Source organism: Pygoscelis adeliae, unplaced genomic scaffold (genome assembly GCF_000699105.1).
Source record: "Pygoscelis adeliae isolate BGI_AS28 unplaced genomic scaffold, ASM69910v1 Scaffold1033, whole genome shotgun sequence".
Lineage (NCBI taxonomy): Eukaryota > Metazoa > Chordata > Aves > Sphenisciformes > Spheniscidae > Pygoscelis > Pygoscelis adeliae.
The window spans coordinates 15,846-33,094 of record NW_008824399.1 but is presented as its reverse complement, the minus strand read 5'-3'; the positions used below and the strand labels follow the sequence as shown (position 1 = coordinate 33,094).

Below are 17,249 nucleotides of genomic sequence, written 5' to 3'. Positions count from 1 at the left end.
CAACGTCTGATGGGAAAATGAGACCGGGTTAAAATGAGACTGTGGCTTCGCCGTGTCCAAAATACAGATACGAAGGAAATACGTAAGCCTGCTGATTTAAAAGTCTGGAAACCTCAGAAGATTTACTACGGTCACACTTGACAAGATGAAATCAAATCCGGACTCTTGAAACTTCAGCGTGCGAAAGGAGGGAAGGGGCGGCTCTGTTATTCCACATTTCCTTCAGAAACACAGGGAAACTCGCCAAATGGACGGGGAGAGGTATTTTAGAAGTACACAGGCTCTTGGCAGCCTGTTTCCTTCAACCCATTCCTCTCCCGCAGAGCCTGAGCGTCGCGACCGCTCGCACACCTACCATCGCGGCGGCCGGGCAACCAGTTTGTTATTTCGCCCGCCGTAAATTAAGTCAAGCTCTTACCCAGGGAGGCGGCATGGAGCAGGCAGTTCCCGTCGCCCGTGGTGGCCAGGGGAAGCAGCCTCTGGCAGCTGGGATCCACGTTCGCCCACCAGTTCAGACGACCTGCGGGAATATTTGAGAGCCTGAAAACGGGGCTCGTTACACAACGGTGGGACTGGCGTGTTCATCCCCTCAAAAAAACCCCGCCGACGAGGACGGGAGCCTGCTTTAATTTGCAGGGGGGGAACACCCAAAGAGATGGGCGGTTATAGACCCGTCTCGTGGCTGGAGGAAGGGAAGGGGTCAAGAGGGTAACAAGGCAACAAAAAGGGGAGACTGGAGTTACAGCAACCCCACGGGGACGCAGGGAAACGGCCAGGCTGATCTTAAGGTCATACAAATTAGAATTAAGGCTGGAAACAGGAGCCGGCCCAGCCAGGCCTTTAACCCAGACCAGCGTTCTCCTCCTACCCGTTTCTCCCCCCAACCCTGCTGATTTCAAAACCCCGAAAGCCATCAGCCTGGAAACGCCTCCTCAAGTGCCTGTCGCAAACGGTGCCCAACAGCTTTTCCAGTTAACAACCGCTTTTCGTTTCTTCTCGTAACCAAATCGCTCCTCTTTAAACCATCTCACGTCGGTCATTTCCCCCCCCCCCCCTCCCTGGTTTAGGTACAATACTCCGGAACTTTTGCTGATCCCAGCAGCTTTACCAATGAAAATGCAAACTGACAGTGCTTTACGCCGTTTAAAAATAGCAGCTTTTTGGTAATATAAGGCCCTTGGAGTAATTCAAGTCAAGAGCATCTAAAAATAGAAGCTAGGAAAAAAATTAACATACACGCCGCAGTCAAGTACAGTGCGACTGGAGGTTAAACATTTGTCAAGGAAACGAAGTTGGGCTGAATTAGGACTTTGAATTTGCAACCCAGCCTGCGCCTCCCTCGGCTATGCCCTCAGAAAACAGGCGCTGCCTCCCTTGGCTGCGACTTTTTCCGGTAGCTTTTCTGCAGCGGGTCCCGTGCAACGGGCGGTTTTTTGGCTGGTAGACGCTTGTTCAGGCTTCCAACAAGTTGCATTTAAATTGCTCTTGCAGAAAACCAGCCCTTTCCCGGCATTTCCAACAAAGCTCTCCCTGCTCCCGAGCACGGTCCCTGCCAGGGACCCCGGCTCTCAAACACAGGGTTTCTTGAAATTGTTTGCACAACCTCGGCAACAGCAGCTGTAGAAGAACTAAATACAGAAAACTTGTTTTTAAACACCGATAAACACAGGAGAACGTAAAAACGCAGAGCTAACTGCAACGCCAGGCGGGTAATTTCTTTTCTCGGCACTGGGAAAGGAACCCGTTGGAGTTGAAAAGTGTTTAGTACACAGCCTCGGGACAACAGGTCCGCTCGGAAAAGCCGGCTATTTTCACTCAATATAGCCTGGCACGCGGCGAAGTCGCAAGCCTGCGCCAAGTGGCGCGGGGCCAGAGGAGCGAACCAAGCAGCAAAACAGCGTCTCGCAAAAGCTAACCAAAATGTAACGCTACTGTAGGCGGCGCCGAGCTGGTTGGTTGGTTTTTTTTGGGTTTTTTTTTGTTTGTTTGTTTGTTTTTTAAATCCATTTCACGTCGATCCTGGAGAATTTGCTGCTCTTTTCAACGGCCGGGGGAATCAGGGGAGTTTGCATCTCTGGTCAACGCTTCGGAGGTTGTGCAACCTCTCATGGAGCCCAGTCGGGTCCGATTCGGAGGGGACACACCTTGGGGAGGCACTTCTATTTGCAGCGTGCGGTCACGCCGTGCCGTGCACGCCCCCGGCGAGGCAGAGTAATCCGTACAGACTTCCAGTTATGCAAGAGAAGTCATCTCGAAAGAAACTGCATTCCCCAAATCCTTCGCCGAATGTTTTGCTCGTATCAAGGCGGTGAAAAGGCCAAGAGGCCCCCTAGAAGTATTTAAACCAACATATTTCTCTGCACATGGTTATTAGGAGCAAGCCCCGATAGCTCAACAAGAAAGATAAATGGATTCAAGAGCACGAGGGATCTTCCCGCAACCATGGCTCGAGCGGCGAGGTCGGCGACAGCTCTTCTGCACGTCTGAAGAAGTCCACCAGCATCAAGAGGCTTCCTCTGCATCCAGCGCCGTGACTCCCACGGGGTCCAGTTTTGCCCCGCGGCTGGTTTTGCTACAGAACATCTGTTTGTCCCAGCAGAGATCAGGAACCTGCGCACCGAGGTGCACGTTTGGTAAGAACACCGTCGTTTCTTCTAACAGGAACCCTCTAAATAGGCTGCAGCAATAGGAAGGCGCAAAGACGGTGTTCCTCCCAGCCCGAAGACGAGGACTGACTCATAGAAAAGCCAAACGGCTCCCCTAAGGCTACCGGGGAATCCAGTGCCGTAATTACAAGGCCATCCCCTCTGCGTGACGAAGGTAGCGTTCCCAGGGATGACTTGGCCTCGTGCTCCTCGGGCTGACGGGACAGATCCAACACGAACACCCACCACGACCTCCGTGCAGTGACTGCAGGCCGCCGGGGGGTTTTCCCCCCTGCTGAATCACCGGTGGAGGCGAAGGAGCAGGATCACCACCTAGAAGTGGGTTAAAAAACCCCCAAAACAAACAAACAAAAAAAGAGACCAAAAGAGAAGAGCAGGCAGAAAAAGTGGCATCTACGCTGAAGCAAGCTCGTTTCATCCATCTGAAATGAGATAATTCATCTGTGGTTTCCTTATCTAATCCAGAACCCATCTCTGATGAAAACAATACCTGCCGAAAACATTTCTGTTTCAGGACCTGGCGGCGACAAGAGCCTGTTCGAGTGCATTTACACATCGGTAGCTACTTTCTCCCCTGTTTCGGGAAGGATGGGAATCGAAGGCTTCCAACCGACCCCGCTATCGGCTCTGCCTGCCGAAACGATGCAACCCGCGGCAGCGCGCATCTCGCCGAGAGCTTGGTCATCCTCCTCTTGGCAGTCGGGGACACCTCCCTCCGGAGCACAGGCTCGGCCTCCCGGTCGCGCTGCTGAGGGTGACAGTGGAGGGGCCGAAGGCATCGCAGCAGCGGTCCTGTGCCGCAGGCAGCAATCCGTCAGGAAGAGAACGGGCAGAGCACAGCACCCAACTTCCGAGAACGTTTCGCCTTGCCTTTTGAAGCCACAGACGTAAGCTCGTCTCTCCTGCTAAGGGAACCAGCCCAGCCAATGACTTGCGGGCGAAAATATTTGCAAGGTAGGTAAGACAGAGGGGGGGTACGTGTGCACGCGTGCCTCCGCTCACGCACGGGCTGAACTCCGGCTGAAAAGCTTCTCAAAACCCGGGTGATGCATTACCAAGGCACCCATTTCTTTGACTGCCCACTCCGAGACGCGGGACGTTTACGCCCCAAGAACGAGGAACCCGTTCGCTGTTCCCGCAGCAAAGCGAGCACGCTGATCTCAACTCAGCAGTTTTTAATAGTCCACCTACAGGTGTTTATTAAATATTAGTCTGAAGTGCGAAGCAGGAGGTTTCTTGCCAATATGCCGGGGGGACTTTGGAAGGCGTGCTTGGCACCGCGTCCCTGACCCCAGGGTGAAAGCCTGACCTCGGAGCCAAGGCAAAGCCATCAAACCCAGGGGTTTCTTTTGGTTCTTCCTGATTTTTATTTTTTTTTTCCAGTAGCCTCAGGCAAGGCACCGCCGACTGCTCCTCCACGTGTGCAATGAGAAAAACCACTCTGTGTCTTCAAAATGTAGCGCAAGGCTTAATCCATTTAGGTTTGTAACAAAGAACGCTAAGGTTGTGGCAAGGGCCAAGTTTTCAGCTCCACCAAGACCTTTTCATACAACTCAGCACGTTAAAAGCTTTCCAAGAGGACGTCGTTACAATTTACAGCCACTTTAAAGCGCGCTTGCTCTGCCCACAGTGGCGTAAAGGGATTTCTGGATAGAAGGAGAAGAGTATCTGAACATTTATTGGTCTATAAAATACTTGCTTAATCCCCTAAGGACAGCACATACTAAATTAATAACGGGAGTCACCGTAGATCACAGCATCGCGCTCAAAACCCTACTTCGAACTAAGCTTGGAATATTTTATATATGCAGTACAGCCCTTTAATAAAGATAAACACCCATTTATAACAAACCCACATACATAATGCAGATACACTTTAGTCTTCAAAAGGCGCTTTCTAAAAAAATCAATTACTTAATGTTAACACGGTCTCGGCACGCCAGGAAGCATCCCCAGCACCCGGATGAGAAAGCACAGCCTCCCTCCCCCGGCGCCTGTGCTGAACCACAGCAATCCAATACCCCCGGCTCCGCTCAGCCGTGGGTCCGGACGTTTTATTCGCGTCAGACACGACAGCTTCGCCACCGACGAACAGCAACGCTGCTGTAACGCGAGCGCTTGGATCAAGTGTTCATTTCCAAAACATGAGAATACTTATTACAGGAACACTCGAGGCAGGAGAGGGCTAAAATTTGACATTAACAATATCTGTTATCTCTGAAGGAATAGTTTTCTAGGTATGTGCCTCGGTGACGGAGACAAAGGAGAGGCGTAAAGGCTCCCGAGATCTTGCCTGGCGTCCTTCTGCCCCCCCCCGCCCCATGTAAGCTGTCCCGGTAACGTGTATTAGGTTTTCTCTGCCAGCACAGAGGTCCCATTCATTCACCAGCTAAATCTTATTTACAGATCACCTAGCAACTATTCAGGAGGAAAACAGCGTGTTGGAAAACAAATCCATCTGCACTCGGAAGGTGGTTCCTCTCCAGGCAAGCAGAGAGCCAGCAGACGAGTTTTCCTGCGTCGAAGCAGCGTATAAAACGCATCATCAATCTAAAATGTTTGTAATCGCTTCTGACGTTTGTCAGTGGTGATGAGCTACTGTTTGTGTTATGCAGGAATTTCTTCCCCCCCCCCTCCTCTCCGTAAGGCTGACGGGATGGTGCAGGGCGCAGGGAAGCTCAGGGGGTGAAATAACGCAACTTTTTTTTCCCCGAGCGTTACCATTCAGCTGCATGAGCGATGACGCCATCCACGATTTATTTACATTCGGTGTCTGGAGGCAAAGCCAAGCAGACTCTTACTCAACTCTCGCACCACGCTATAAAAAGGGATGAAATAATACCGCTCGGATACGCGCCCTTGCAACGTGCTCGCTTCTCTGCCGCCTCAGGCTCGTGCCCGTTGGTACCGCTGCGAAACTGCCAGCGCCGCACCGGATTGGCATTAAAAAAAAAAAAACCCCCCCCCAAACAACAAAGCACTCACCGGCCTGCTCCAGCGCCACCAGCATCGACTGCTCGATGAGGTCTCGCTCGATGAAGCTGCGGAAGTCCTCGGTGTACACGGTGAGGTCGGGCAGCTGGAAGGTGCAGATGGGCATCTCCAGCAGATGTTCGCTGCTGCCGTTGCTGGAGACGTGGGAACGGGCCAGGGAGACAATGGTCGAGCTGGCGTGGGAAATGCCCCGAGACAGGCGTTTTTCTGAGGGTAAAAAGAAGACGGAAAAACTCCTGAACGGTGCAGAAGCAGCAAACCTCGCAGAAGCAATTATTAAATCGCTGCCTTCAGCTAGTATTTTTTGGTTGCAAGCGGCCGGATTGCTCCAGCAGATATAAATATTTCAGGCGGCAGAAAGAAAGATTTAATTGATCCGTATCATTTTTGTGACTCGGCTATCTGGAAGCCACCAGACGACACTGACCTTGCACAATATCATCCTGCCGCTGGAGCGGCGGTCGCCCGGGACGGGCTGCCTCTTTTTCGGGGGGTTTATAGTTGCGTCCTTCGTTGAAGGAATGGGGTAGGTTGCCGGCATGCACTTGCCTTAGCTGTTCAAAGTCACTCAGGGCTGCGCTCAGATCCCAGTTCTTGCCTGGATGGGAAGGTATCGATAGTGGTCACCGTCACATGAGAAAGAAATCAAGTCAGTTCCTAAAACATCCGCACTAGAAACTAATAATAGTGCAGTTTATCATGAAGCATGAAGGCTGTCTAGCAGAAACAAGGCGGAAAGCAGCGTGCCGCACCACGCGTTCAGCTGGTCGCGCTATTTTTGTCCAGGATTTGCATTTCTGGAAGAGACGTAACCATGAACCTGAAGTGCCCAGAAAGCGTTGGCCCTACTGCCACAGGTTACGTGGATGATTTACACCCCGTGTGTGCAGAGACACATCCAGAGCTTAGAGAGAGCTACTGCTCTTGGATGCTGGACATCTGCAAAACCTAAACAAAGGTCCAAAGACCTCCCATTTTCACAGAACCACAGAAGGGTTTGGGTTGGAAGGGACCTCGAAAGGTCATCCAGTCCAACCCCCCTGCCGTGGGCAGGGACACCTTCCACTAGACCGGGTTGCTCAGAGCCCCGTCCAGCCTGACCTTGAACGTCTCCAGGGATGGGGCATCCCCCCCCTCTCTGGGCAACCCGTGCCAGTGTCTCACCACCCTCAGCGTAACGAATTTCTTCCCGATATCTAGTCTGAGATATAATTTTGCCAGAACAAGATTCCTGGCTGTAAAATGAAGAAGGGCAGGGTCACCGTAACAGCATACGCTGAGCACAGAGCACGGGACTGGAGTAAAATAAACATAATCGTGCCCTTAGGAAAGGGAAAGGGAAGGTCAGGCGGTGTCATGTCCGCCAACATCTATATAAACCCAATGGCCAATTGCTTCGGGTCACGCCGAGCGCTTTGTTTTATAACTCTCCAGCTGCCGTGAAGATAATCCATCGCGATGCCGGCACCGCTTCTTTGCTGACAAAGTTAACAGCCTCCAGCTCCCTTTACCCTCCCATCATCGCAGGATAACGCTCGAGCGAAAACACGCAACTTTGAAAAGCTGATGACTTCTAATACGACTTTTTAAACCTCTGTGCGCGGTTTAAGAGACAGCCACCCGATTCCTTCCGAGCTGACACCCAAAATATAAAAGCAAGCAAGGTGCCAGCCGGGCGAGGCGGTGTCCAGAAGACTTTTCAGCAGGCTCGTGTCATTACCGGCCAGATAAACCATCCAGCAAAACAGCTTGAACCTCGTGGAGTTGAGCGAATCCTTGAAGCAGTTCCACTTCCTTTTAACGCTACCCAGCAAGCTGCAAGAACGTGAGTTATATTAATACGCCGAAGTCTTGCAGTATGCAATAAATGGACCTTTTAGAAGCCCCTGTCTTCCAAAGGCAAGAATACATAGCAAAGGAAAAAAAAAAAAAAAAAGATCTACCATATGGCTTACGTTTGGGAAAATTGTGATTTTTTTTTTTTTTTTTTTTTTTTATGAACACTGTTCATCCAGGCTCTTAAATTAGCGAGTTAGCAGACACCGTAGAAAGAAAGCCAACTTTATATATAGTAACTCCACTACAGGAAAGATATAAACCGCTGATTGGTTTATGCGATAGCTCATGGACAATAAAAGAAGTCGTTATGCCTAATTCCCTAAAGGAAATACGCTTCTCAAGTATTTAAATTCTTTTGAGAGATGTAATTTGCAGCATTTAATGGCTGACTCCAAACGGAAAGTTATTTTAAGCTTTACCTTTTGAGTCAAGGGGACTTTTTTCGCTGTTTCTTTTTTGAATGAAATAATGAATCAGTATCAAGGACTGAGAATGACCCATCAGATTAAAATTAAATCTGCTGTCGCGTCACTATTTGCTTTAACGCGTCAGCAACAGGAGGAGACGCTAGCGGCACTGACCCGCTGCAGTGCATCTCCCAGCCATCTTCACCAGCAGCCGCTTCAGAAGGGGAAAAAAAAAAACCCAAAACCAAAAACCTTAAACTTGGGAAACTCTATGCGAAACGATGGCAGCCGGAGGGACTCGTAAACCCCAGTATTACGAGACAGCCCAGTTACCTGCAAGCACCTGGAAAGGGTGTGTTTGATGGACTTGGGCACTCCGGTGCTTTTCTGCAAACACGAGAGAGGCTGTTAGAGGCGTTCAGGGCAACTTTTGCAGAGAGCAGGTTTCGCCAGTGCTTGGACGATAAAAGGGAGGTTCCCTCCTCCGGCAGGAAAACCGGTGTCCCCCGGGGACACCACGAGCCAGAAGTTCAACCACAGGGAGACCCGGAGCCCGTCTTCCGCGTGACGCTACAGCTCTCCTTGCCAGAACACGGGATGATTTCAAAGAGCAGAACCTAAATAAATTCCGCCAATTACTACGTTCCCTTCTCCCCCCCAGTTCTTTAGCCTTGTGCACGTTTGTACGCTGCAATCCTTTGCTGTCGAGGTGATGGGTTTCCAACGGTGCTGGAGAGCAGAACGAGGGAGAAGACCATCGTTCAGAAGACCTGCCGTTGCCACCAGACAGCGACTTCACTTGACACATGCACGAAACTCAAAACGCCGGCAGAAAACGTGACTTAAACCGCTCGTATCGCCCTCAAACTTCACATCCGAATAATTCGCTTTACACATCTATTTTATCTGACTGCTTTCACTAATACCCACCCAAAAAAGAAAAATCTCTGTGTTTTTCCCCTCATTTTCACCCCTGGAGCGGTCAACTCCGCCGAGGCTGCAGGAGAAATAGCAGCGACTCAGCAGCACGTCATGAAAATGAGCTAAAGCTACCGTTGTCAAAATAAATCAACCTACGTGCTGAGCGGGAGACGGAGAGTTTGAAGGAATATCTGCTTTAACCTTTTCTATCGCAAGCCTAAATATTTCTTCCGAGAGATAGTATTAGAAATTCTGACATGAAACGAAGCAACCTAAACCCAGAAAACAGAACATAAACACACCACAAAACCCACAGCTTGCCAGACTTCCGCTGAGACGACGCTCGGCTGTAAAAATTAAAGGCTGAAGCCCTGAACCCGGCAAAGCTAACGGGAGTTTTGAAGAGGAAAAAGCTACGAATCGATGCTGCGAGCGCCGAGGAGAGCTAGAGCCAAAGTAGGTGGAGCAAATCGCCTAAAGACATAGATTCTAGCAACAATTTCAGGGCTTTGAATTCATTACTGCTAGAGCATCCGGAGCGGCAGCAGCCGGAGAGCTGGTGCGGATGCTGGAGGAGCATCAGCTAGTCCCGGGTCCAAGCAACAACAAAAGTGACCTGTATTATACAAGAAAAGGGATGATAGGAAGAAACGCAGCGAGTATGGTCTTGCATTATAATTACAGGTTGGCTAACGACGTACAAACTGCCCCGCTTCTCATGCAATGTTTCTGTCCTCCAGCATTACAACACATGCCAGTATTTACTCACCATCCTTTTGTCAACATTAACCCAAGGGCAACGCTCGCGAGCAAGTTTACAGCCCCCAAATTAAGACCTGGTGTCCTTTCTCCTCCACCCTGCCCATCGCTCTAAGTACAGGGTGGAAAAAAAATTACCCGCAGCCTTCAACTAAGCGCGATCGCTAATGAGCAGCTTCTCCATCTTACGGAGTTTTTGAGAAAGCTGATTTTACGCTATGTTTTAGGGCAAATATACGTGCTCTTTTAAGTACGTAGAGCACCAGAAAGCTGCCAGCGCGGCGCGCTGAGGCTCTCAAGGGCTGGCGTGCCCGTTTAAAAGCAAACTGGCTGAAGGCAGACGATGCTCGCATTCAACTCCCGAGCATCTCGGCACTCTCCATCACCTTAAACCGACCGATCCTGTTCGGTCGGCAGCCTCCTGCGCCGGGCATAAACGGGGCTCTAAGGGGATGCTCTGCCAGGAGAGGTCACTGGCCCCGACAAAACAGCAATTTATATCAGCATAATCAAACCACCTTCACAAGCAGAACAAGATATACCAGTAGCAGCACGGTTTTGCCTATGTAATTACCCCTATATTGCTTTGAAAACACAGGCAGCCTTCGCCTAGTGCTATTCCTTCAACCCTTTGGAAGGCATCGCTGCTATAAAGAAGAAAAAAAGAAAAAAAAACACCAAACCCTTAAGTTTTGCTGCTCGCGGCAAGCAACACACGTGAACGGAGAGGACGAAGGAAGGGAAACCGCGCTCCTGGGTGATGCGTTCTCCTTCCGAACATCTGAAATTCATTATCCGATGGACGCGTAACAAGAAACCAAGGCAGAATTTCACCAGCCGCGCCGCCGAGGGCACGATTTTAATATCTCCAGCATCGCACTCAGCAGCCACCAGCCCCGGGGGTCTGGCCAGCAGCTCCCTGCCCCTCTTGCAACCCCCTTTTCCATGACAGCCCCCCGTCAGCCGCCGCCTGGCTCTTCCCTTCTTTTATTCCCAGTTTTATTTACCTTCGAGGAGGTCTCTGGCCAGTCCCGGCTCTGCCCCCGTCGAGCGAACAAAATCCGACAGGACGATGTCCATAGCCGAGGTCGTGCGCTCATGGATTCCTCCCGGCAGCTGGGGTCGGCGGCGCCCGGATCAGCACCTCGGCATCAATCTAGGAACGAGACCAACAACGCGCGCGGCTCGCATTACAGAGTATAAAATCATTAGCCTGGCCAGGCAGCCTCCGAGCCGGCCGGGAACTATCCGATGGCAGGTGCCTCGGTGTCCCCCGAGGAGGGGGGGGAAATAAACCTCCCCCGTCAAAATTAATTGTGCTTTGGGACTGCTGTTTAACCAATTGATAATTGGGAGGAAAACAAAACAAAACAAATTTTGCCGCTCTCTCCCCGCACACGAGTGGGTCGTAACGCCTCCGCTAATGACGGGCACACCAAGGGCTTCGCAAATTCAGGAAAAATACCAATTCTCATTTCAAAGGCGGCGGAGCTTTTCTTTCCAAAATCCTGGACGAGTAGCTGGGAGAATAAATGAGTTTATCTGGTAGCAGCGAGAGCGCAGAAAGTTTCTCTCATATATTTGCAGAGAGCTCAGCATCCCTGCCCTCCCCCGGGCAGGCGGTCCTCCTCCGAGCACCCTGGTTGTGCGCAAGGGGAATAAAAGCAAGACCAAACCGCTGGAATGAGTAGATGTTGCCTATGCAAAACAAACCAAAAAGCCCCTTTCAGGGGGAAAAGAAAAAAAAACCCACCCCACAAAAAAACCCCCCTACACACAACCCCCCCAACCCACAATTCCTCTTCTTGCAGAAAAAAAATAAACGCTCCTTTCTGGGAAGGAGACCCGGACCGGTGCCAAAACCTGCCCGTCCAAAGGTATATTACGTAAATCTTAAGTTTTAGCAGGTCCTGAGATTCAGAAAGGTGTGTGCTCTTGCTGTGCATTCAAAATCCTGATTTTCTGCATTCCTCGAGGCAGAGACGGAGCGCGGGGCACATCCGCGGGACTTTGGACCGGGCAAAAAGCTCCGCGGGATTTTTTTTTATTTTTGGGGTTTTTTTGTGCAGTTAAAGGGGTATGATAAAAATTCCACTGTCAAGGAACAGAAACTGCTGGAAAAAAATTCCATCCTGAGCTGAAAACGTGGCACGTGAAGAAGAGGGGGGGAAAAAAAGTGTGTAAGGCTGATTGACGGAGGTGTTGCTGCATTGAGAGCGGGAGAGGACATTTCAGTATGACATGGAAGATGAACAAACCTGTTTGTTTTCCCCGTGCCTTAAAAACCGTCTCTTTTCAGGATTATTCCTAAAGACGGGCAAAACTCCCTAACGGCACGCAGCTCCCAAACCCCAAGAGCAGCAAGTTAAACATCCACGCTTTAATCTGGAATTTCCTGGCTTTGTTGGTTAAATACCATTAGTCTTATCTTCCACGCTCGCTAATCATACACTTATTAACTTCATGCACACAGAAAAACTACTTAATATTCTTTTATCGCCGGAGCAATCTCGGGGCTATTGTCGGCTGAAGGCAATCCTAAAACCGAGCGTATTCAGACAGCAAAATTTGGCAGGCGATTCTTGCTCTTGCCCCATCAGTGATGTAGGGAACATCCCTAATTAGAAGCCAGACATTTGTATCCTCTAACCACTGGCAAGAGCTATAGACACAGAGAACAGTTTCTAAATGAAAACTCGCTGCAGTAAGAGATAACTTCCTCCTGGTGGGTTCGGCATTTAAAAAAAATAAAAATAAATACGCGTACGCAGCAAAGCGTGGCTTTTTTGGGAGGAAAAGAGCAGCAGCACAGCCCACACCCGCAAACTGATGGCATTTGCAGCTACCGAGCAGACTCCCGCGCGCTCAAAAATGTCAGGCAAAACACAGATGGAAAACTCCGGGCCTGACGACACGGCGATGAACTGTTAGAGAGATTTATCGCCGGGGTTCACACGAAGAAACATTCTCCCCTCTGGGTTGAGTTGTTATTTATTATTTTCTTTCCCGTGCGAGGGAAACGCTCTCTCCTCTTCCCTCCCTCCCTCCGTAACAGGTAGGGAATCCAAGCCCAAAGAGATCTGCAACCACAAATACAGCCCTTGCCGGATGATACAGGTGTCAAGCACACCCAAATCCCCCCCGTAAGTGTACGTACATACGTGGGCGGGTACGATGCTATCACGACCGCTTCCAGTGCTGGATGTAATCCGTAAGCGAGCTTTCCCCGTCACATTCGCACATGTCTATTTGCAAAGAAAATGCACTTAGGACTGAAAAAAAAAAACCCAGTCGTTTCTACGACCTCTGCAATACCAACAGTTACTCGCGGGGCACGCCGGCGGGAATTCAGCAAATTAAATGGTGAATAGCCGTGATTTAACCGTCACGAACAACCCAGCCTTTCCTCTCCAGCCAAAGCCCACGTGGTGGCCAGCATCGCCGTCGCGTGAACTCCACCCAAAAAACCCCCAGGGTGCCAGTTTTCCCTCCGGTATTTAATCAGAGTGAGATAAAAAGGACGAAGAAAACAAGTTGCCCGAAAATATCGGAGGAACGTCCCCGGTGCCTCTGCCGCGGGTGCCAAGCCCCTGACGCGAAGTGCCTCGCCTCTCACATTTTCCAGGCTTTGGGGGATGAATCTGCAGGTTTAGCAAAGCGGTTTATCGGATTTTTACGACACAGCTTTGTTACAAAGCTGAAATACTGCAGAAAGCCACCGTACCCCACGTTACGGGGGGTTTTTGCATTATCGTACAGCCCATTTCTTTAAGCTACCCGAGAAACACTTCATAATCAGCACTTAACAAGGAAACGCTACTTTCTAAATATTTACATTTTAATCTATTCTAGGGGAAAAAAAAAACCAACCACCAAACGTAATGCTCTGCGCACCCGAAGCTTTCGCTGTTTAAGGTTGTGCGCAAAGTAACAGCCGAGTTTTGAGCCCTGCCTCCCGCCGCGATCCACCGCCCTCGCGTAGGAAGGACGGCGTCCAAATTTCCCTCTTTCCAGAAGCAAAGAGCCAAAACCAAATTGCCTTAATTTGCAGAGACTTTAATTAGAACGATTCCCCGCGCATTGCCTGGCTACGGGAGGGAAGCACCCAGAAACACCAACAAAGCGTGCTTCGGAAGATGCCGCTACCCCTAAATTCCTTCCATTTTCCTCCTAGTAGACACTCCCTGAGCTCCTCCGAGGTATTTCCAAACCTTGCACATCCCTCGAAGCTTTTCTCATTTAATTCCCCCACCGGGCCGCCGAGCGGTAACCACTAACGTCAGGTTTTGGAAAACCAGCCTCTTTTCCTTAATTGCATTTTCAGGTACAAAAAGGAGTCGAAAAAGACGTTATCTCCAAGCTCTTCGGATAACAAAGGAGTTGACTATGAAAGAATCAATTCCCTTGATTTAAGAAGGGGAAAATGACAGCGTGGAGCATAACGCGCTCCGAACTTACGGAGAGGCGACGGCTGGCCCGCGCAGACCGGGACCGGCGGGGCTTCGTTATCGGCTCCGAATTAAAACACGCTCTTCAGCGCTTCAAACCAGCGGGCAGGAACGCTTGGCAGCAATCCGCCTGTTGTGATAAGGTCCTACCGTCTCCTTCCCATTGTTTTTCTGGCGAGAAGCGAGACTTCCTTGCCGCTTTTGGCACTACTGTCGCACCGCAGCCCAAATCACAACTGCCGCTCTCGCAGGCACCGTAGGGTAAACGCTTCGTAAACGGCTTTCCGGGACGGACGCCATCGCCTACTACGAGCAACCCTAAAGGCGATATACCTGCGCTATCTTGGCAGTATACATTCAATATTTTATCTAAGAAAAAATGGCAACTAATTCACCGGGGAGCTGTCACGCTTCCCTCGCTGAGGTTTTCAAAACTTGGGGGGGGGGGGGAATAACCCACACCTCAAAAAATATCGGAACGCCTTCATTTGCAAAATGCAATATTGATATCGCGCCTCGGGAGCTGGGGATGCAAATGCAGCTCCGCTCTGTAAATCTGGAGGATTTACATCTGGGTTTGGCCTCACGCGAACGCGGTTTCCTACAAATTTGCATAGAGGACCAGAAGAGATGACTGGGGAAGGCGAGTGCCTCCTTCGCAGCGCAATCCGGGAAAAAAAAAAAAAAGGTTTCTATTTGGATAACCGCACTGCTGGGAAGCGTACAATTGCACATTGTTATTTGCACCCCGTCAGTAAAACTATTTGGCATGGCCGGTGGCGAGCGGCAGGGCAGTAGTGGGTGTTTACGCGGCACCCGGCATGTTTCGGCGGGGGGGAATGCTGCAAAATATATACCCAGCCACATCTCCAGGCTCCCGACGGACAGAAGCTACCCCATTTCGGCCATCTCCCTGCAAACAAACAGGAGAAGCGAGACCGAGGGATGCAGCGCATTTATTCCCTCTCCCTCCCGTTCAGCTCTACCCGGGGGTGGGGGCGGAATCACTTTCAAGGGAATAAACCCTTTGATTGAAGCGCTGGTTCGGTCGCTGCAGAGCACGGGTTTGCGGGCTTCAGGTCCTTAGTCGTAATCCTAATTTTCTTGGCATAGTGGCTCAGTTACTTCCTTCCAGCTCGCTCCCGCTCAGAGCTGTTCTGCAACTTCGTTATCTCCTTATATCCTTTACATTTTCTCTCCCGTGGTTCGCCTCTGCTCAGATCTCGCCGTCAAGCCTCCGAGCTGGCGGGAGGTTGAACGCTTTGACGAAACGCCGCAGATGAGGATTATCCCTCTCATCGCAGCCTCCTACAAGGAGCTGCCCTCCGCTAGAAGCTGTAGAGCGTTAAATTCACGCAAGACTCTCATCCCAACTGCTTTTGGTCAAACTTTTTGAAACCGTAAGAGGTCGTTAGCCCCTCTTTCGCCGATGGATTTTGCTAGAGCACGCAGCTTCCCGGACGTTTCAGCGTGCTTTGGTGAAAAACTGGCAAACCTTAGGGGGAACAAACTCAAAACCAAAGCAAAAGGCAGTGCAAGGAAGCTAAATTTACAATACAGACAGAACAAGCCAAAGAAGGTAGAAGAGGCCAAAGAGGAAAAGCTCAAGAGAAAACAAACCTTCTCCTGGCGTCGGTGGCAGCACCAGTGGCTCAGACGGAGACTTCCACCGAGTACGTACCGACCGAGCCCCAGCCTGCTGGCAATGCTGTCAATATTGCCTTTGAACCGTGCGTGACTCCTCGTTTTAGAAACCACAATGTCCTAGACTGTCAGGAATCCTCCGAGCCCAACGCCTCTTCTGCTGTGATGCAAGCGCTGAACTATGCGGGCAAAACACGAGGGACCGGAGCGGGAGTCGTGCCGCTCGCTTCTGGTGCCTCCTGATTTAAAAAAAAAAAAAAAAAAACCAACAAAAAACCAAACCACCCCTCCGTTCGAGGCAAACACTGGCATCTTTCAGCTCTCTGCGTTATGCTTTCCCCCAGAATTTGCCGTATCACCGTCCAGATAAAACCGGTGTTTCAGAGGGTCAACCTTTCTCCTCCCTCGTCCCAAGTACCAGCACCCGTGCCCCTTCCACATGCCCCCGATCACTCGCCAAGTGCCATACAGATAAGAAATCGGGTAAAAGCTCAGCGCGGTTCACGTGGAACCCACGTTCACCCTGTTTTCCGTTCTCCTTTTCCTTTAGGAACGCACGCATTTTCAACACGAGCTCCAGGCACGGCTATCAGCAGGCCACCAGCAGCACCTCCAGCACGTCTGCAGCCTCAGCTCTCCTAAAAGCCGCTCATTTCTAAGGACGCTCGCATCTCCAGGAGCCTCTTTACGACACCGTCTTACATTTCCACCGGACGCGTCACGCAGGCACGGGATGACGTCAGCACTCTCAAACCTCTGGGAATCCACGTATTTTTAGAGCGGCTTAGCATAACGTCGGGTATGGGTTGCCCTCAACGATGGGGCATCGTCGGGAACCTCATTTCAAAAGCATCCCCCTCCCAAGGCAATCCTCCAAGAGCCCGCGCAGACAGAAATAGCTTTATTAGGATAAGCAAGAAAACCCCCCAACCACCTACCCCACGGGGATGTCACAATATTTAGTTAGCTAATGCTTGTAAAATGCTGTAAAAAGTTTAATTAAGCCTCGCCCTTATGAGACACTGGAAGGATTCACGGGCTTGTTTCGGAGGCAGGAGACAGACGAGTGCTCGGCAGCAAAAACAGGAGCCCGGGAAGAGTTTCCGCCTCCCAGCCAGGGCATCACTGCACGCTTCATCAATAATCCTGGGGAAAACCCGAGAAAAACAGCAAGTGCCTTCACCTCGTAGTCAGAGGCAAAGATCCTGGCCAGTATTTCAAACATCCATCTGCAAGAGAGCATGACGCTCAAATCTAATTAATAATAACCTCGTTACGCGCAGGACCGGATTCTTGCACGACCGACCGCCAAACCCCCTCCGCAAAGAGCTTCCTCTGCTTCTGCTCTCAAAGCTTATAGAAGCGATTTACGACCTGATCAGATCAGGTGGAACGGCGTGGATTTACTGCTGCCTGCAGTAATTCCTCCACAATAAGGCAGGAGTTTACACGGCGAGAACCGCTCAGCACTAACACCCCACGTAGACACGCTGGGTGCATCGGTAAAGGGTGCCAGGGTGGCCCGAGGCAACGGGAGCTCCTTCTGCCCCGAAATCGGCTGGGTGGCGGCC

The 17,249-nt window shown here is 50.7% G+C and overlaps 1 protein-coding gene across 1 annotated transcript in view; it reads right to left on the bottom strand.

Annotated features, from left to right (window-relative positions):
- OTUD7B (OTU deubiquitinase 7B) overlaps positions 1–10,731 on the bottom strand; it is a 23,781-nt gene extending 13,050 nt beyond the window's left edge. Inside the window, exons 1-4 of the mRNA XM_009320240.1 lie at positions 10,594–10,731; positions 6,088–6,258; positions 5,652–5,867; positions 419–520 (exon numbers count right to left, since the gene is read on the bottom strand). Coding sequence (XP_009318515.1) covers positions 419–520; positions 5,652–5,867; positions 6,088–6,258; positions 10,594–10,666 — 562 coding nt within the window. The 5' untranslated portion in view covers positions 10,667–10,731. The remainder of the gene's footprint in view (positions 1–418; positions 521–5,651; positions 5,868–6,087; positions 6,259–10,593) is intronic.
- Between the last annotated feature and the right edge of the window lie 6,518 nt (positions 10,732–17,249).